This window comes from Phacochoerus africanus, chromosome 2 (assembly GCF_016906955.1).
Source record: "Phacochoerus africanus isolate WHEZ1 chromosome 2, ROS_Pafr_v1, whole genome shotgun sequence".
NCBI lineage: Eukaryota > Metazoa > Chordata > Mammalia > Artiodactyla > Suidae > Phacochoerus > Phacochoerus africanus.
The window spans coordinates 275,638,670-275,659,864 of NC_062545.1; the positions used below are offsets into that span (position 1 = coordinate 275,638,670).

General features: G+C 55.6%; 1 protein-coding gene across 9 annotated transcripts in view; it reads left to right on the plus strand.

Moving 5' to 3' along the window:
- The window catches only part of NTNG2 (netrin G2), a 71,061-nt gene that overhangs the window by 21,170 nt on the left and 28,696 nt on the right, over nt 1–21,195 (plus strand). For all 9 annotated transcript variants that reach the window (XM_047768770.1, XM_047768761.1, XM_047768763.1 and 6 more), the window contains one exon: nt 9,867–10,510. In XM_047768770.1, coding sequence (XP_047624726.1) covers nt 9,867–10,510 — 644 coding nt within the window. The remainder of the gene's footprint in view (nt 1–9,866; nt 10,511–21,195) is intronic.

Here is a 21,195-nt window from a genome sequence, read left to right on the forward strand (position 1 = left end):
GAAACAAAGAGATAGGTGAGCCGGGCGGGCGGAGCCAGGACCAGCTTGGGTGGGTGTCGCCTTTATCCAGAGGGAGGGCCTGGGAGCTGAGCCTCTGGTGGCAGGTGGGGGCAGGGCAGGGGGTGGACAGGGCCAAGGCTAGGGGAGGGGGCTGCGAGGATCCAGCTTCAGCCTCAACCCTCTTAGACCCTCCCCATTCAGCCAGGGTCCCCACCAGCCCTGGGTCTCTTTCAGGACGCACCAAAGCCCATTGCTTTGCTCTTCAGCACGAAAGCCAAGGGCAGCTTTCAGAGGAGGAGAGGGGTTTTGCAAAGGCCCTGGGGCTCTGGGGACGGGCGGCGGCTGCCCGGAGCCCTGGAGCCAGGCCCCTCGGAGGGGGCCGCTCACCGCCCTGCCCCCCACCCCTCCCAGCCCCGAATCCTCCAAGCCGCTTTTTTTCCTCCGTGATAAAATATTCATGTCAGCAGAGCCGACCCTCTTTGGAAAGGCTGTATGTGTCTAGCTTCTGCTTTGCACAAGCTTTTAAAGAGCAGGACGCTTTTCCTACTCTCTAAGCATTTTCTAAGTCCTGAATCAATAATGCACTTTACCCGGCTTCTCTGGACGCGGCTTTTCTTCCTCTCTACAGCCTTCCCCCACCCGGCCCCGGTTTTCCTCTCTCTCTCCCTTTCTTGCTCTCTTTCCTTCTTTCTTTGGTCCTGCCATCTCTCCTGATTTGCTTTTATTTACCTTTTTTTCCTAAGTGTTAAGTGAAAGTGGTGTTTGGGTGGCGAGCCTGGGATGGGGAGTGGGTTGAGCAGGTGGGTGGCGGGGGGGAGGCAGAGAGAGAGGCCGGGGCAGCTGCCAGGCAGGCGGCTCCTCGGCTGAACAGGTGGAGTCTGTGTGCGCAGGGAGGGGGCCGGGAGGATTGGCTGAGCCTTCCCGCTGGCCCCGGTGGGGAAGCGTTTGAGCTGCTGGCAAGAGGGAGGAGGAGGAGGAGGAGGGCTTGGGCTAATCCGGCCTCCCATTCTCCTTTTTCTAATCAATTAGAAAATGTTTACAGCCTAACCGGAGAAAACAGGACAAACACATAAAGGAAAAGGGGGCCCGGAGCAAAAGAAATAGAGTATGAGTCAAAATATGTCACCAAACTTTCCCAGGAGCCAACAATCCAGATTGGCCTCCTTGCTTTTTATAGTAGTGACTTTGCTGTCATGGGGGGGGCGGTATGCAAATGGAGGGGAGCCCTTCCTCTGTGGGAGAGAGACCCCCGTGGATCTGGTTGGTTACCTGTACCAGGTAAGAAGGAAGTGCCTGTAGGGGGGCGCGCCAGGGATCAGCCCAGGCACTCTTCAGCTGGGAGAGAATGTTCCACCCCAGACATTCCTAGAAATCTGGCCGTGGGAAGAATCCACATATGCCCAGGACAAAGTGAAATGCATCCTTTTTTTTTTTTTAAGGAAAATATTTTAAGTTCCTGGAGAGGTTAACCCTTGTCTAGCCAGAGCCTTGGCAAGACCCTGCCTGGCCCTGTCTGGCTGGTCAGCCGATGGACGGCCGTTCTGGATCTGCTGGGAGGTGAGCAGCACCAGAGCTGCATCCTTGCCCCGCTCCTAGACGGCTTGTCCACAGTGTCTCAGGTCATCGGGAAGGCTCGCTGCCCGGGTCTGGGGGGGACGTCGGAGTCAGGGTGAGGAGGAATGAGCAAGTGGGTACCTGCCCAGCTGCTAGAACCACACCTGGACTGGCCGCTTCCCACCCCCCTCAGCAACCACCCAGTCCAAACTGGGTGACACCGGGCAGGTTGCTTACCCTCTCTGAGCCTCCCCAGAGAGATGGGATCCAGTGAAGCGAGCTAGGAAGGGCATGTTGAGTGACTGCTCAACAGACACCATCCTTGATCCAACGGGTAAGGGCCTCCCCAAGTCTGGAAATGCTTCTCAAATGCCTCTAATGTGCAAACCACGGCTGGGGGCGGGGGCAGCAAGGGGGTGGGCCAGCCCCTGCCCTTGCTGTCCCAGAGTCCAGTCTCAGTCACAGAAGGTTCTGGAAGGAGCTGAGTTGCAGGCAGGGTTGAAATGAGAAGGGACCTGGCGCAGAGCACAGGGCTGTTCCAGGCACTTGCACGACTGAGGTTTGTTTCCTTGAGTCATGGCCAGGCCGGGTGAAGCTCAGGAGGTGGCCCGAGGCTCTGGGTCCAAGGTGGACCAGGAGGTGCCAGCATGGCTGGCTCAGGGTCAGGGTCATGGCCTGGGCTGGGTGGGTGGGGCATCGCCGTGGCTTCTGGAGTCTCATTGCCAGGATGGATGAGCCAGGAAGACGCCTTGCCCTGCCTGAGTGATGGCTGGGTTGGCAAGAAAGGGCTCCAACGAGAAACAAAAACCCAATGGAAAGAAAAAAAGAAGAGGCTCCCTGGCCAGATGCGGCTCCCGCCCTGAACTAACATGCGGGTCCATTTCCGCTGATTCACGAGCAGGGAGGGGTGACCTTGCTGGTGCCCAGGGCTTTTGCTCGGAAAGAAACTGAAAAAGGGGAGGGAGAGAAACCTGGAGGAGGTGGGGGAGTTAGAGGTGGAGCAGGAATCAATGAAACCACAGAAGGAGAATTGGGGGCGGGGGGGGGGGGGAGTTAAGAGACCTCGGGGCAGCTAGAATTAGAATCCGCTCCCAACAGAATCTCCGTTTCCGATTTGTTAATAATTTATTCCCGCTGCAACTTTTCTTACCAATAAATAGGAAATAATTTGTTAAGGAGAATTCCCCTGGCACCCTGGCCTTCTCCCTGGAATGGGGGTGGGGTGGGGCTCGGCATCCTTCCTCCCAGCTGGCCTGGGGACTGAGGAACTTGGACTTGGGGAGGTCAGGGTCGGAGCTCAGTGTTTCATGGATGGGGAAACAGAGGCACAGGTCCACTCAAGGTCACACATCGGGTTTGGGACAGTCTCTGGGATCCCAGCTCCAGGACCCCATGGGGCAGCGCCCAGGCCCGAAGAGTTCTCCTCAAAGTTCTAGAAGCATCGTCCGCAGTGGAGGGTGGGGGCGGCTCCGAGGTGTTGGGGGGGTTGCCTTCTCCCCACTTTTGTTCCTGAGTCCTGTTCTATGACAGAGCTCTGCGTCTTCACCCGCCCCTCAGCACCCCCCAGGGATGGCCACGCTCCATGTCCTGGCCCCAGCCCCTCATCCAAGCTCTCCCTGGCAGCCCCACCTCACCCCCACCTCCAGCCTCCCACCAGCAGGTGCCCCAGCCCCAGCTGGGTGGATGGGGCTGAGGATGAGACTTCAGCTGACAACTCTACAGACAGGTTCAAAAAAATCTGTCAGCTGCTAAACTGTTCCCTGGGCCCACCCACACGCCTCGGTGGCACTGGAGTCTCGGGAGAGTGGCGCAGGGCTGGGGTGCCAGGGGCCTTTCCCTTCTGGGTGAAGGGCAGTTTCCTGACTCCTCTCTGAGCCTAATGCCCCGGCTTCTTGTCCCACCTCGGCCACTGTGGAGCCAGGTGACATTGAGGCAGTGCTCAGGCTCCCTCTTCACGCAGCGAACGTGAAAGGACCCCGTCCTCCGGGATAAGGCACATGCAGTGCTTAGCTCGGCCATGGCACCTGCCCTCGGCCCAGGCCGTGGGGCTGGCGATGGTGGTGATGCTTTCCCGACAGCCATTTATCCGCCACCCTGGGCCACGCCAGGAGCTTGCCATGTGGCCCCTGGTATAATTCTCGGGACAGCCCATGAAGTCAGCATTCTCAGCCTCGCTGGACTTCCAATCCTGGACGGAGCTTTCCCAAGTCCCCAGGGGTCGCCACAGCCTGGGCTGCAGTGGGGGAGGAGGTGGGGGAGGCCACTGCCCTCCTGGTGCTTCCCCTGCAGTCGGGAAGCCAAGGCTCATGGCAGCCGAGTGACTCTGATCCAGTGGCTAGTGAGGGGCCGAGCACTGTCCTCACTCCCCCAGCTACAGGGTGCAAAGCCCTTCCAGCCGTGCTGCTCCACAAAGACCCCGCTTTGGGGGCATCCAGCAACGCTGTCATTTTGTCCTAACTCGGGTTCGAGTCGCGGGTCCGTGTGAAGTTGTTTATTCCTCTTCCTAAGACTTTGTTGCAATTCTGTGACTGCCCCTCCTTGTTTAGAGTCTCGGTGGCCCAAACAGCCAGGCCCCCCCCAGGGGCAGGTTGCCTCCATCCCGGCTAACACTTGGCTTTCCCCCTGGATGACTTTTTTTTTTTTTTTTTTTTTTTGCTGGTAGCCTGTCTATGCTGTTTACAACCTGGCCTCTGACTCCAGCTGCACCCTTTGTCCAAAAAATAACATAAAAGCAAAAGCATTTAAGAGACCACTGCGAGGTCTCTTAAATGAAAAGGCTGGGATGAAATGCTTTCTCGATTCAGGAGACTCCTGCTCAGTGTCTGCGGAGGCACGGTGTTCCCGCCCCGTTCTCTGCTGGTGCTGGTGTCCAGGCTGGCTGCCTTCCCCTCGCCCTGCACCCCAGCCTTCACCCCTCCAGCTACGCTGCCCCACCTTGCAGGTGATTTGCCTCTGTGCCCCTGTAGTGATGGATGAGCCATAGAGGCGATGGACTCCGCTTCCCCGGGATTTCGTGGCTTGGGTCCCATGGGGTCCAGAGGAAGTGATGCCGGGGTCGGCAAGGACTTGGTTTCTTGTCCGTGAGATGGAGGTGACCTCCCTCCTGGGGTCACTGGGAGGATGTGGCTGGGATGGATGTGGAGGGCCCAGCCCACCCTGGCCCATGGTGGGTACTCAAAAGTCACGAGCCTCGAGCTTTTTCAAGGCGGCAGTTCCCACGGTGGTCCACGTCGTGTGCAGACCCCGGCTTCACCACGAAGGAGCCGGAAGCCGCTCAGCCTTCCCTCTGCCCACGGGAGGTTGCTGGCAAAGCCCCTGAACTGGTGCAATGAAGCTGCTCTTTAATAATTGCCACCGTTTGGGGACATTTTCTAGGCATGTCCTACAGGTTCTCTCACATGATATTGGATGAGAAAACAAAGACTCAGAGAGGCCAAGCAACTTTCTCAAGGTCACACAGTCTTAAGGGATTGAGCTGAGATTGAACCCAAGACTTTCAGACCCCAAAACCCGTTTCCTTAACTGCTCGACCCCAGAACAGGGGGTTCCTAACTGGGGGGAATGGGGCTCCAAGAGTGCCCTGGATGGAAAGCGTGATGTGTTACATTTTTCCAGAGAAATCCTAAGGCTTTTCATCAGGGGTATGATTTGTTTCTTTCTCTCTTTCTCTCTCTCTCTCTTTCTTTCTTTTTTTTGTGATATCCATGCACTGTCAAAAAAAACGACTACTGCTTTTGATGTGTCAGAGACTGGCTCTGGTGTCGTCTTGAAAAGTTAAGTGTGTCCCCAACATCCCTGGCCCTTTCTCCCCAGTATCAGGCCACTTGGTCTTGATGGTTTATTTCATCATTAATTAATCAATCTGATCTCGGAGAGACGAGTGGAAACGGACAGACCTGGGAGGCTGGCAAACCCTGGCCCTCCAGCCGCCCCTCCTTTGCACACAGCAAGCAGCATTCAGGGTGGGGGGCTCAGGAGGAATGGGCTTCGAATCCCAGGCTTCTCGGAACCCTCACTGGTGAACAGAGGGGAAGGGAGAGCATGAGCCAGGGGTGCTTGGGAAGGACCGTGGACTCCACGTTGGAGGCGCCTTCGGCAGGAGGCACTCTCTCCCCTAAATGGTTAAATGGGATTCCGAGATCTTGGGGTGGGAGGGTGGTGGAAGAAGAGAAATAGGAGGGAGGGAACCGTGTTGGCGACGGCTTGGGATTTATTTATTGTGCTTGCTGTTGATTAAGCCCGTTCCGCAGCAGGCGCGGGACTGGTAAATACACAGGCTGATTCATTAGCTTCTGACCATCTGCTTCCCAGGCCGGGGGCGGGGGGCCAGCAGGCCCTGCAGGTTAGGGCAGCTTGGCGCCAGCGGCCAGGTTGGAGCCCCCGTCCCTTGGCAGAGCCGCCGTGTCAGTCTGCCTGAGGACAGACAGGCTGGGTACAGCTGGGACTGTGAGGGATCCCATGTCCCTTGTGGCCGGGCAGGGTGACGCGGGGTGACCAAAGGTAAGGCAGGGGGATGGGCCAGGGGAGAGGTGAGGTATGGCTCCCTCACAGCAGCCCGGAGTTGACAGCAACAATATCAACATTCAGTAAGAGATCTATTGCTGTTAGTCTATTTATCTTCCTACTAATAACTAATGAATGGAATGACAGTGACAACTATAACTTAGTGAGCGGTTCCTGAGGACCAGGCCCTACACGGAGGCTTCACGACACGGTCCCAGATGAGCACACTAACAACTCTGTGATGGGAGACTAGGGGACTGGGTTCAAAGATGAATCAGGCAAGGAGGGCTTCCTGGAGGAAGCACACGGAGGAAGGCTCTGAAAACCAAGTGGGAAGGGAGTTCCCATTGTGCTTCAGTGGGTTAAGGACCCGACCAGTATTCTTGAGGATGCAGGTTCGATCCCTGGCCTCACTCAGTGAGTTAAGGATTTAGGGTTGCCATGAGCTGTGGTATAAATAGCAGGTGCAGCTGGGATCCAGTGTTGCTGTAGCTGTGGTGTAGGCTGGCAGCGGTAGCCCCCATTTGACTCCTAGCCTAGGAACTTCCATATGCCACAGGTGGAGCTGGAAAGAGAAAAGAAAACAAACAAACAAAAAAAACCACAGGTGGGGAGAGAGTGGCTGTAAGAGCAGAGGTGAGAGGGGACGAAACAGCCAGGGAAACGGCCCAGCATCAGTGCTGGGTGCGTGTCTTTCCAGGTGGGTAGGGATGCGTGATGCCACCTGGTGCCAGCGTGCTAAGAAGCAGGGCTGGTGGAGCAGGGCCCCAGAGAGAGCTTCGGGGCTGTTCCTTCCACCCCGACCCACCCTTTGCTCACCTGGGGTGAGGTGTGTATTAGTCTACTAGGACCTGGGTGGCTTAAACAATAGGAATTTGTTTTCTCAAGTTCTGGAGGCTGGAGGCCAAGGTCAAGGTTTGTTTGACCTTGAGGACTAAAGCAGGTTAGTTTCTTTTGGGTCTTTTCCCCTTGACCTGCCCAAGGCCCCTCTTGCTGCTTCAGCACGTGCTCACTTCTCTGTGTGCACCTGCCTAGGTGTCTCTCTGTGTGTCCCAGCTTTCCTGCAAGGACACGAGTCACATCGGGTTAGGGCCTGTCCTAACAGCCTGATGTTGACTCCGGCTCTTTCTCCCAATACAGTCACGCTTGGGGGTCCTGGGAGTTTAGGCTTCAACATATGAATTGGAAGGGGACACAATTTGGTCCATAAGCAGGTGCCAAGGGCCATAGAAGAAGAGGAAGCTGTGGTATGAAGGCGCTTGCTGGGTTGAGAGAGGGGAGGAGGCCCATCTGAGCACAGACCATGTCCTCAGGTCCCCAGTGTCCAGGTGTGACACCTGCCCACCACTCCCTGCTTCAGGTGGCAGAGCCCATTGTGCTGTGGGCCGGCTAAGAGCCTGGGGAGGACTCTGTCCCCCATGGCAGGGCCTGCCGCCTCCAGCCCCGGCGGCCCGCCACCCTGCCATCACCGGGCCCTGCCTCTGCAGGCCAGGGAGCCATCCCGGGGCCTCTCAGCCCCTGCCCACTCAGGTGACATCACAAGGTCACCTAATGGAGCACAAGACAGCTCAGACCCGCAGGAGACGGGCCAGGCCCCTCTCTCTGCCATGTGGTGTGGGAGGTGGCACAGTTCCAGGACACCCCTGAGGTTGTCCAGGGCAGAGGCAGACTCATCCTCAAACTCTTCCCCGTCTCAAAGAGGCCTGGGCCAGTCCCGCCCCACCTGGGCCTCAGCTTCCCCATCTACTCAGTGAGGGCTGGACGCAATGTGTACCCCTTCTACCCCGAGGTCTGGGGGTCCCGGGAAGCAGCAGGGCTGGCCAGGTGGGGTGGACAGTGGCACCAGGGGGGGACCCACGACAGAGCTATTTTGGTGGCACCTGCCTCAGTAAACCCCAGAGCCAGCCTGCCCACCGAGGATCCCCGGGTGGCCCAGGACCTCGCCCACCACTCACAGGCATCAAAAGCGATGGCCTGAGGTCGCTGTGGTGGTGGAGCCGATGCAGTGATGCTGGCGAGGCCGCAGGGGTGCAGGCTCAGCCCCTCAAAAGACAAAATGCCCACCATCCCCCCGGGAGCCAAACGCCTCATTTTAGACAGTGAGGCTTTAACTCAGATCCAAGCCGCTTTGTTTCTCTGAGCGAGCCAGAGACCTGAAATATTCATCAAAAGGGGCTGCGATTGGTCCAGGGCGCGTGCGGTGCTTCGTGACAGTTTTGCCTTCTAATTAATGGACTCCATCTCTTTCTGAGCAGGCGGGATGGGGAGCTTCTAATACCCGCCTCCCCGCACAGCCCCCCCCCCACCCCATCATGAACGTCTCTCCTTTGCGTGGCGCCTTTGTCACTGCAGATGGACCAACACGGACGTGTTATTATCAACACGAGTTGACAGTGGGGTTCACTCGTGGTGGTGTACCTTCTGTGGGTCTTGACAAAGGTATAATAGCACGTACACACCGTGGCAGTGTCACCCAGGATGGCCTGCCTGCCCTAAAAGTCCCCTGGCCGTCCTGTTTGTCCTCCCACCCAGGGCAACCACCACGTTAGTGATATGCTCAGGCCTCCGGGTGAGTTCACAGGATGGACCAGACAGAGGGAATGGCTTTGAACTACTGGGGAGGGGAGCCGTCGCTGCTGCCCGCTGGGCCCTGATGTGTGCTGCCCAGCTTTCGGAGGTGGGGGAGGGGAGAAGAGTAAGCACGTGGGGGCCGTGCCCTGTGTGCCCCAGCCTGTGCCCGCCACCGGGCCTGCCAGGCACATGTCTAGGACCTAGAAACGACTTGCCACAAGAGGCACCCGTTGGGAGGAATCCATCAGCACCATGGGCCTGGGCTGTGCGTGAGGCCGACCCACAGGCTGTGGGGACAGAGACAGGTGTGACAGTCACAGGCCAGGGGCCTCGGGGTACGGGGCCACCCCCTTCCGGGGCCTGGGGTCCTTCATCCGGAGCATGGAGCTAACATCCCCGCTCTGTGTTTGGAGGCGAGATACTAAACAGGAGAGACTCGAGATGACGTTCCTGGCACCAGGTGACAGTTTCACACATGCTGGCTGTGACTTTGATTTCTTCTGCCTCCCCTCCGGTAGCTACTAATTGTATTGTTTGAAGGATCTGGAATGTGGTTCCATGTAGGAGATGGTTCAAGAGTCAAAAGGGTGGAGTTCCCTGGTGGCTCAGTGGGTTAAGGATCTGTCATTGGCACTGCTGTGGCTCAGGTCACCACTGTGGTGTGAATTCGATCCCTGGCCTGGGAACTTCTGCATGCTGCAGGCACGGCCAAAAAAAAAAAAAAAAAGTCAAGAACGTGGGGAGGAATTTGGAGTTGACAGCGAGTGGAAGGGCAGGTTGAGGAAAGGGAACAGCATCTGCAAAGGCTCAGGGCATGGACAAGAGGGGCTTCGGAGGACAGGCGTGCTCAGGTGGGAGGCCAGGAATGGTGGCTCCTGGTCTGGTGGGAGGAGGTTGGGGCCAATGTGGTGAAGAGGTAGGGCTTTATCCTCAGGCAATGGGGACCTGCAGGGGACCTTGGCACAGGTGGTGAGCACCCGCCCTCCTTGACTGTCTCAGCTTAGAGTAGAAGCAGGAGTGTCTTCTCTTGAAGCCGTAGAGCTGCGTGCCTTTACACGCTCTGAGAAAGAGAGGCTTTTCCGGTACCCGGACATCGGAGCACGGGCTCCGTGACCTCTGGACAGGTGCCTGGGCACATGGCGGCGGGGGGCAGGGGCGGGGAAGAAAACAGGGCTGGACCGAGGCTCCCAGGGCCCCCCCAGAGCAGCCAGCGCCCACCTGGTCCTCTCCCCCTGCAGGAGAACCCCTACCTGTGCAGCAACGAGTGTGACGCCTCCAACCCGGACCTGGCCCACCCGCCCCGGCTCATGTTCGACCGGGAGGACGAGGGCCTGGCCACCTACTGGCAGAGCGTCACGTGGAGCCGCTACCCCAGCCCCCTGGAAGCCAACATCACCCTCTCGTGGAACAAGAGCGTGGAGCTGACGGACGACGTGGTGGTGACCTTCGAGTACGGCAGGCCCACCGTCATGGTCCTGGAGAAGTCGCTAGACAACGGGCGCACGTGGCAGCCCTACCAGTTCTACGCGGAGGACTGCATGGAGGCCTTCGGCATGCCAGCCCGCCGGGCCCGCGACCTGTCGGCGTCGGGCGCCCACCGGGTGCTCTGCACCGAGGAGTACTCGCGCTGGGCCGGCTCCAAGAAGGAGAAGCACGTGCGCTTCGAGGTGCGCGACCGCTTCGCCATCTTCGCCGGCCCCGACCTGCGCAACATGGACAACCTGTACACGCGGCTGGAGAGCGCCAAGGGCCTCAAGGACTTCTTCACCCTCACCGACCTGCGCATGCGCCTGCTGCGCCCGGCGCTGGGGGGCACCTACGTGCAGCGGGAGAACCTCTACAAGTACTTCTACGCCATCTCCAACATCGAGGTCACGGGCAGGTAAGGCCCCGGGGGGCTACCTGGTGCCCCGGAGGTTACCGGGTTCCTGGGATGGTACCTGGTACCTAGGCTGTTACTTGGTACCTGGATGTTACCTGGTACCTAGGCTGTTACTTGGTACCTGGATGTTACCTGGTACCTAGGCTGTTACTTGGTACCTGGGCTGTTACCTGGTTCCTGGAATGTTACCTGGTACCTAGGCTGTTACTTGGTACCTAGGCTGTTACCTGGTTTCTGGGACGTTACCTGATTTCTGGGATGTTACCTGGTTTCTGGACTGCTACCTGGTTCCTGGGATGTTACCTGGTACCCAGGATGTTACCTAGTTCCTGGAATGTTACCTGATACCTAGGCTGTTACCTGGTTCCTGGGATGTTACCTGGCACCCATGGTGTTACCTGGCACCCATGGTGTTACCTGGTTTCTGGGATGTTACCTGGTACCCAGGATGTTACCTAGTTCCTGGAATGTTACATGATACCTAGGCTGTTACCTGGTTTCTGGGATGTTACCTGGTTCCTGGGATGTTATCTGGTCCCTGGGATGTTACCTGGCACCCATGATGTTACCTGGTTCCTGGGATGTTACCTGGTACCCAGGATGTTACCTAGTTCCTGGAATGTTACCTGATACCTAGACTATTACCTGGTTCATGGGACATTACCTGGTTTCTGGGATGTTACCTGGTTCCTGGGATATTATCTGGTACCCAGGATGTTACCTTGTTCCTGGGATGTTACATGGTACCTAGGTGTTACCTGGTTCGTGGGATGTTACCTGGTACCCAGGATATTACCTGGTTCCTGGGATGTTACCTGGTACCCAGGATGTTACCTAGTTCCTGGAATGTTACCTGATACCTAGGCTGTTACCTGGTTCCTGGAATGTTACCTGATACCTAGGCTGTTACCTGGTTCCTGGATGTTACCTGGTACCTGGGCTGTTACCTGGTACCCAGGATGTTACCAAGTTCCTGGAATGTTACCTGATACCTAAGCTGTTACCTGGTTCCTGGGATGTTACCTGGTTCCTGGGCTGTTACCTGGTTCCTGGGACAATACTTGGTACCTAGGCTGTTACCTAGTTTCTGGGATGTTTTCTGGTACCTGGGATGTTACCTGATTCCCAGGGTGTTATCTGGTTCCTGGGACATTATCTTGTTCCCAGGATGTTACCGGGTTCCTGGGATGTTACCTGGTTTCTGGGATATTACCTGGTTTCTGGGATGTTACCTGGTACCTAGGCTGTTACCTGGTTCGTGGGATGTTACCTGGTTCCTGGGATGTTATCTGGTACCTAGGATGTTACCGGGTTCCTAGGATGTTACCTGGTACCCATGATGTTACCTGGTTCCTGGAATGTTACCTGGTTCCTGGAATGTTACCTGGTACCTAGGCTATTACCTGGTTTCTGGGATGTTACCTGGTACCCATGATGTTACCAGGTTTCTGGGATGTTACCTGGTACCCAGGATGTTACCTAGTTCCTGGAATGTTACCTGATACCTAGGCTGTTACCTGATACCTAGGCTATTACCTGGTACCTAGGCTGTTACCTGGTACCTAGGCTGTTACTTGGTACCTGGGCTGTTACCTGGTTCCTGGATGTTACCTGGTACCTAGGTGTTACCTGGTTCGTGGGATGTTACCTGGTACCCAGGATATTACCTGGTTTCTGGGATGTTACCTGGTACCCAGGATGTAACCAAGTTCCTGGAGTGTTACCTGATACCTAGGCTGTTACCTGGTTCCTGGGATGTTACCTGGTTCCTGGGACAGTACTTGGTATCTAGGCTGTTACCTGGTTTCTGGGATGTTTTCTGATACCTGGGATGTTACCTGATTCCCAGGGTGTTATCTGGTTCCTGGGACATTGTCTTGTTCCCAGGATGTTACCTGGTACCAGGATATGACCTGGTTCCTGGGATATTATCCTGTCCCCAGGACGTTACCTGGTTCCTGGAATGTTGCCTGATACCTGGAATATCACCTGATACCTAGGACATTACCTGGTACCTGGGATGTTGCCTGGTGTTACATTGAAGAGGCTGCCTGTGTTTTTCCATGGAAGGAGGTGAATGATGGGGGATCAGTGTCCTCTGTAGCACCGAGGCCACAGGGCTGGGAAGTCTGGAGAGAATGGGTGGGGCTGAGCAGAGCTGGGCAGGGTGAGTGGTGCTCCGGAGATACACTGTAACTGTCCATGACGCAGTGAATGGGCATGTATGTCTCGGGAGTCCCTAAGATCGCCCTTGGGCTCCAGGATCTGCTAGAAGGACTCACAGACCCTGTAGCAAAGCTGCTACACTCACACTTACAGTTTGTTACAATGAAAGGGTACAGATTAAAATCAGCTACAGAGAAAGGGGCACTGGGCAGCCTCTGGAAGATACAGTGCATGCTTCAGGTCATCTTTTCCCAGGGCAATCGTCCCAGCAGCAACGTGTGGCAACACGTGTGGAGTAGTGCCAGCCGGGGAAGCTTGCCCAAGCCCAGACACCCAGGGCTTGCATTGGGAATTGATCACACAGGCATGGCTGACTGCCCGTGTGGTTGACCTTGGTCCCCAATTCCTGGACCCGGAGAGCAGGTTGATACTGCGGGGCCCAAGGCCACGCCACAAATAACATCATTAGCGTGAACTATCCGGAGTGGCCCAAGGCCCTAGGTAAACCAAGACACTCTCGCTGGGCAGGACATTCCAAGGCTTAGAAGGATGTCCCAGGAGCTCATCAAGGGCCAGGCTTTTCTCTGGAACATCAGGGGGTGAACAGTCCGATCCAGTGAATTATTCCTTTCATCACGGCTTTGGAGGAGACTGTTTTGAGGACACTTTGGGGGGAGGCAAAAGACCATCATAGGAGGTAAAACCACCTTTGATTCCCAGGAATTGTTTCAGTTGCAGATGATAAACTGACCCCACACTGTCCCAGATCATATGTTCCTTGGACAGAAAACATGCTGGCCAATAGGGGCCAGGCCTTCACCCCAAACCATGTATATAACACCCAGATCTACTCTCCAGAGGACGGCTTGGAGAAGCCGCATGGTCACCAAGGGGCAGCCACGGGTAACGCAGGGGCTAAATGTGGTTCCTGGACAGCGGCATGAGCGTCATCTGGGAACTTGTTAGAGATGCCAGCTCATGGGCCCCGAGCTGCACCTGCTGTATTCTAAACTGCAGGGGTGGGGCCCAGCAGTCTGTGTTTTAACAAGCTCTCTGGAGGTTTCTGATCCACACTCGCATTGGGGAACCATAGTACGCGGTTGGGAGGAGGCAGGCTGGAGCCAGACTGCCTGGGCTGAATTCCCACGGGGCTGGGAGTCTCCGAGCAAGGGCCGCTCTGTTTCCCCTCCGTTTCCCCATTTGCAGAAGTGGAAGGATAATGGCCATGTTTCTCTCAACGGATTGTGATGAGTTAAATGAGTTAAAGCTGACAAAACACGCAGAACTCTGTGCCTGTTTGTACTGTGTTAGCATGTAACACATGCTAAAAAAATATTTGTGGGAGTTCCCGCTGTGGCTCAGTGGGTTAAAAACCTGATGTGGTCTCTGCGAGGATCCGGGTTCGATCCCTGACCTCGCTCAGTGATGAAGGATCTGGCATTGCTGTAAACTACAGTGTAGGTCGTGGATGCGGCTCGGATCCTGAGTGGCCGTGGCTGTGGTGTAGACCGGTAGCTATGGCTCCCACTGGACCCCAAGCCTGGGAACGTCCATGTGCCATAGGTGTGGCTGTAAAAAGACCAAAAAAAAAGTATTTGCTGAATAAATAGCTGTCCATGTAATGATGTCACAGAGCTGGGGGAGGCTGAGGAAGGACCTAGTTGAGACCCCAGGGTTTTGGGACATAGTCAGGGCCAGGAGCACGGCTTAGGCCAGTTGGGGCAGGAGCTGCACCAGAATTCAGCGCCAACAACATACCCTGGGCATCCTCCCACGGCAATCTCTACAGACTGACCTGAGTATGTAATTACTGATAAGTGCAAAAAACACGTCCGCTGCATGGTGTGTAAGCGTATAATCCTGTTTTTGTAAAATGTGTGACATATGCATAATTTCTGTGTAATATATGCCCACATGCATAATTTCCGCATCTGGAATTGACATTGGAAGAAGTCCGTTCAGGCACGGGAGCAGCATGGTGTGAGGAAATGCTGGAAGCCTGGGCGCTAACCTCGCGCTGGGGTCACGTCAAAGGGTGGGGCTGGGCAGGGGCAGCGTGGGGCTTAGGTTTTCCGCTCGTGGTTGCGTTTTATTTTACTTGGACTCTGTGTGTGGGCTCCAGGTGCCCCAAGGCCAAGGCAAGCGATTCATGAGGTGGGGTCAGGTTCAAGGCAGGCAGGCAGGATGGAGACAGGTGCACACACAGTGGCTTGTGGTTCCGACACCTGTGATTGCTGTCTCTCAAATGGGGCAGGCTTTTTAAACTAGGAATGTTCTGGAAACCTTGATATAGGGCCATTGATATGTGGCAGCTATTTTGTGCCCCCTGTGCTATAGTAGGTCCTTGTTAGTTACCCATTTTTTGTACAGTAGTGTGACTATGTTAATCCCAGCCTCCTAATGTATCCCTCCCTCCAGCTTCCCTTTTGGCAACCGTAAGTTTGATTTCAAAATCTGTTCCGTTTGTTTCTGTTCTGTAAATAAGTTCTTTTGTATCATTTTTATTAGATTCCACCTATAAATGATATCATATATTTGTCTCTGACTTCGCTTAGTATGATCATCTCTAGGTCCATCCATGTTGCTGCAAATGGCATGATTTCGTTCTTTTTTATGGCTGAGTAATATTCCATCATTTCTCAAATCGGTGTCCAGGCTTTGGGCTATCAGTCATCGCAGTGACCTCTGCCTGCCTTGGGGAACGCAATGGCCTGATCGGTTTAAGACCCTCCCTCCAGCCAACCCAGCAGCTCAGCAGTCTGGAGTTGGGAACCAGATGCCCACCCCTTCTGGGGACTGTGGCCTCTTTTCCGACCTCCTCGAGCTGCTATGAGGGTCCCTCATCTTCAGGAGTCTGGTCAAGTCCTGCCTTCTGCTTCATCGGCTCAGGTGGCTGCAGGGTCTGTAATGCCCCTTAAACCTCAGGTGGGGAGTTCCCATTGTGGCTCAGCGATAGCAAACCAGACTAGTAACCATGAGGACACAAGTTCGATCCCTGGCCTCGCTCATTGCTGTGGCTGTGGCTCCAATTTGACCTCTAGCCTGGGAACCTGCATATCCCGCGGGTGTGGACCTAAAAGGACGAAAACAAAGACAAAAATCTCAGGTGGGGATGAAGGTTAATTTTCTCACAGGCAGGACTCTGAGATGCTCAGTGGGACAAATGATACTCAGGAAGGGCTAGAGGGCCCGAGTGGGCAGGAAAGAGTCTTGGTTTTCCAGCCTCATTCAGATCAAGAGGGCTGTGCCGGCGCCCAGTGACCTGGGGTCCAGGTGAGTCAGGTTCCAGCCCCGCCCTTCTGCACCCCTCCCCTCTGGGCCTCAGTTTCCCATCTGGAACATGAGGACTGGGGCTGTCCAGAGCTCAACCTCCTGGCAAGGTGGCAGGGCAGTCCCTGCCCAGCAGCTCCCAGCTCCCTTCAGCACCCAGCCTCTGTGGGCAGTGGGGATTAGCTGGAGTGGTGGCAAAAATACGCAATCGGTTCACAGATAAAGTAAGTACTTTTCAGGCGGCTGGTTGGCCGGAAAGCGGCAGCTTGGCTTATCGATTAACTAGGTCTGGTTAGGTGGCACAGCAAAGGCTGGTGACTTCCTCGGCTTTTCCTTTTTAAGTTCCAGGTGGGAAGGCCCGGCTGTGCCTGGGAGCCAGAGGGTCCAGAGAGGCAGGATGGGGTGGCAGAGGTGGCCATGGGCCCACTCCGATGATGCCCTCAGTGATCCTGAGGGGGCACCGGGGATCCCGGAGCTCTTGGGTGCTGGGATTTCAGACTGAACCTCTTCTGGGATTTGCTCAGTTTCATGAGCCAGAGTTACACGGCACCTCTCCACATGGCCTGCTAACCACCGTGGCTGATATTTACTGAGCATTTGCTAAAGACTCATTTCCTGTTAGCATCTTCTTAGTTAATCAGTGGTCATTCCATTTCCCCCATGGTTATTGAATCCCTAAGACCCCACAAGCCAGAGCATTGAGCAAGCCGGACCTGATCTCCACCCCAGAGATCCCTCCCCATAGGGATGGCATTCCTCTCCACCCTATCTTTTTATTTTTATTTTCTTGGTATCTCTTCTTTTTGCTTTTTTTTTTTTTTTTTTTTGGTTTTTGGGGCTGCACCCGCTGCATATGGAGGTTCCCAGGCTAGGCGTCCCATTGAAGCTATACCCACTGGCCTACGCCACAGCTACATCAGACTGGAGCTACATCTTCAGCCTACAGCACAGCTCACGACAACGCCAGATCCTTAACCCACTGAGTGAGACCAGGGATCAAACCCACAACCTCATGGTTCCTGCTTGGATTCGTTTCCGCTGTGCCCCAGCGGGAACTCCTCCACCCCATCTTCTTTTTTTTTTCTTTTTTTTTTTTGTCTTTTGTCTTTTGTCTTTTGTTGTTGTTGTTGTTGTTGCTATTCTTGGGCCGCTCCCGCGGCATATGGAGGTTCCCAGGCTAGGGGCCGAATCGGAGCTGTAGCCGCCGGCCTACGCCAGAGCCACAGCAACGCAGGATCCGAGCCGCGTCTGCAACCCACACCACAGCTCACGGCAACGTCAGATCGTTAACCCACTGAGCAAGGGCAGGGACCGAACCCACAACCTCATGGTTCCTAGTCAGATTCGTTAACCACTGCGCCACGACAGGAACTCCCACCCCATCTTCTTAGATGAGGAGGCTGAAGCCAGGGGACACGAGGAGGTCACACGGCTAAACCCAAGACCAGACATCAAGATCCAACCCAAGCGTGTCGAGCTCAAGTCCAGCCCTCTGTCCGAGGGTCTTTGATATTGGGGTTGCTCCCAGCCCTGTCACTAACGTCAGAGATTTCCAGTTTCAAGGGGAACCCAAGTGGGGGAGGGAGCCAGGAGCTGGACGGCAGAGGCACCTGACTCGGTCGAGGGATGGGTGGGTGTGTGGAGCAGATGGAGAAGCCCAGGCCCCTGGGGATGAAGGAAGTGGTACAAATCCAGGGTGAGAGGAAGGGGCAGGCGGAACCGCAGCCACACAGGGAGGGGGTGGGGTGTCGGAAGAGCCCCCAGCACCTGGAGGCCCCTGCCCCCCCACTGGCCTCTCCTCCCTGCAGGACCAGGGAAACAGCCCGCACGGGGGTCCTGCCTACGATGGGTCCCAGAGGGAAGAGGGGCCTCCCGCCCACCAAGTTGCTCCCATCCCTGGAAGGCTGCAGGGAGGTAGAAGCAATTTCCTCCTTCCAGACGCGGGGGGACTCAGATGCAGACTGGGTGAATCTGGGGCAGCATCGGGATTTGAGGAGGAATGAGAGGGTGCCTTTCCTGTGCTTGGAGCAGAGACAAGGCCCCCACCTTGACCCAACACAATGGTCAAGAGTAGCCAGGCCCACATCTCACCGACTTCATACAGGAGGGCGTTTTAAGGCAGCAGGTACACCCCCACTGCTAAAAACTCTGGGTCCCTTAAGTTTGGGGGGAGGTCCAGGAAGCCATCCCTTTACAAAGCCCCTGAAAGGAGCTGGAGACATGGGAGCTCCCAGGCAGAAAGTGGCCTCATTAGACCAGGCAGGGTTTGAGTCCTGCCTCCATCACTGATTAGCCGGATCACCTTAGCCTATCTGAGGCCTCGGTTTTCCCATCTGCAAAGTGGAGATAGAGTAACGACCTCACCAGCTGGTGGTGAGGATTCAATGAAAGGAGGTATTCGAAGAGCTTACCTGGCGTCCCATTTCTCAGACTAGGAGGTAGGAGCGGTCGAGAAGAAAGGCAGACCAAATATTGCCAGATCTTCTGATGTTGCCAGGGCAAACCCACAGCAGATATATGTATCGGCCGGGGGAGGGGGGTGTGGGACTCAGATGTGAAGCCACACCCCAGCAACATCAGGGGCAGCCAGTGGACTCCAGCCCCCATCAATATATATATATATATTTTTTTTTGGCCACACTCATGGCATATGGAAGTTCCCGGGCTAGGGACTGAATCCAAATTTCATATGAAATCTCTTGGTTTTTGAAATACTGGCCCCTACTTCAAAGTTCTTGGAAAATCCTCTGCAGGTAAAACAAAATGCACCTGCAGCCCAGGGCAGCTCAGGAGCTGACAGCGTGCCCACCCTGCTCTGAGACTTTCGTGTTTTCTTGCAGCCGTGATGGCATAGCTCCACCTCACAGTGTTCAGCGGGTCCCTGGCAGGGCAGCCACCCTGGGATCCGAAGTGTGGACAAACTCTGTCTAAACCGTCTCGCCCCTCCTGCTGACTCTGGGTCTGGGACTAGTGATCATCCTAGTCTCACCCCCAGGCCCTGCCCAGGGACAAATTCTCCACCCAGAAAACTGGGGAGCCTCCAGGGAACCAGTCCAGCTGGGCCTTAGCCAGCCACAGACAGGAAAGGAAGAGTGAGTTCCCCGTCCCTGGAGGTATGCAAGTCAAGTGGGCTGATGTTTGTGGGAGATGGTGGAGAGACGGCTCGTGCCGCACATGACGGTTCTGTGCACCTGACCTGTACACCGATGATTGAGTGAACAGGAACTATAGATCCAGCACTGTGTCTGCAGTGGCTTGGGTCACTGCTGAGGCATGGGTTCGATCCCCAGCCCTGTGCAGTGGGTTAAGGATCCGGTGTTGCTGCTCCTGTGGCGTAGTTTGACGCTGCAGCTTGGGTTCAGTTCCTAGTCTGGGAACTTCCACATGCCAGGGGAGTGGCCAAAAAAAATGTGGTGGGTGTTGGTGTCCACTGGGCTACCCCCGATGCTGCTGGGGTCTGGCTTCTCATCCGAGTCCCCGGGCAGCTGGCACCCCCCTGGTTTTCCCCTCCCTTGACCCCTCCCCCTTTCTTCCCTTCTTGTCTCTTCCATAAACTGTCCTCTCCTTATTGATCGCCCAGTAACTGGAGATGGACGGAACTTAGGACAAGAATAGAAACCGCAGGTGGGAGCAAGGCTTTGAGCACGTGTGTGTGTGTGTGTGTGTGTGTGTGTGTGTAGGGCGGTGGGAGGGGGAGGGGATCCCGAGAGCAGAGGCCTTTCCACTTGCTGTAGCTATGTCCCCAGGCCTCCTTCCTGTCCCTTCGTGCGCTGTTCCGCACGCAACACTGGCGAGAAGGAACGGTGTGATTTTATTCTGCCCACAGTGACCCATGAAGCTCTGCGATCCCTGCCCGAGGTCGGAGGCGGGGCTTCCTCCTTGAGTAACCGTGACCTTCGTGACTGAGGGGTACTTGGGGGCCAAATAGAATTCTAAGTCTCTTCTGTGTTTCCTCATTGAGTCCTGCCCAGTGGGAGTCATTGTCCCCAATACACAGATGTGGAAACTGAGCCTGGGAGGTTAGGAAATAGATGCATGTACCCTACTAGCATGACTATTGTCAGAAAAACAGCAAATGGCAGGTGCTGGTGAGGACGTGGAGAAACTGGAACCCCTGTGCTGTCGTCAGAATGTAAAATGGCACAGCCACGTTGGAAAACAAGTTTGTTGCTTCCTCAAACAGCTAAACATAGAATTCCTGTGTGACCTGGCAATTCCACTCCTGCGTGTACACCCCAAAGAACTGAAAGCAGGGATCTGCACAGGCATTTGTGCCCCTGTGCTCGTGACAGCGTTATTCCTGTGGCCAAAGGGTGGAAACAACGCGAGTGCCCATCAGCTGGTGATGGATTAACACCCAGCGCAATATTGTTCAGCCTTAAAAAGGAAGGAGATGCTGCCACCTGCTACAAATGGATGGACCGCGTGGACTTTATGCTGAGTAAAATACATCAGACACAAAGGGACAAACACAGAGTGAATCTATATACCTAAGGCACCTCGAATAGGCAAATTCCCAGGGACAGAAACTAGGATAAGGTTACCAGGGGCTGGAGGAAGGGGAAATGGAGAGGTATTATTTCGTAGGGAGAGAGCTGCTGCTTGGGCTGGTGTAAAAATTCTGGAAACGGGTATTGATGGAGGTACCGGGGGTCCTTCTCTGGGAGCTGTAGGCTCTCAGGAGGGGGGACTTTAAAGGGTCCTGGACTCCCAAACACAGGTGCTAAGTGCTGGGTGGGTGCAGCTGGCCCAGGAGATGGCACCAGTTTTCATTCCATATCCTAAGGGGTCTGATCCCAGAACATTTTGAGAATCAGTTGTGTGTTCTACTTTTAATTTTTTCAACCAACATACATGTTCCCAGCTTGTTAAGGATAGAGATTTTTTGGGGGTGTAATTTACACCCTTTGAACCGAATCGGCCATTGCCTCCCACCAAAGATGGGACACACTCAGGTGAAAACATTATTGCCGTCTGTTAAGAAAGGGCGGTGGGGGCAGAGCTGTGGGGGGGTGTCCACTTCCAAGTGTGGCAGGGGGACCCATGGGGCGTTTATCCAGGTGCCTTTGGGCTGCTCACCTGCCAGGTGTGCCCCCACCCCTGGTGGGAGGGGGAAAGCAGGGGGTTCTGGGTTAGCCAGGGTCACAGAAGATGTGGGGGGGCCTGCAGGTGAGTTGGGGATGAAACCACCAACAGGGATGCTTAGAACCGGCACCACCCTACCCCCCCGCCTTCTCCTGCTGAGTGGG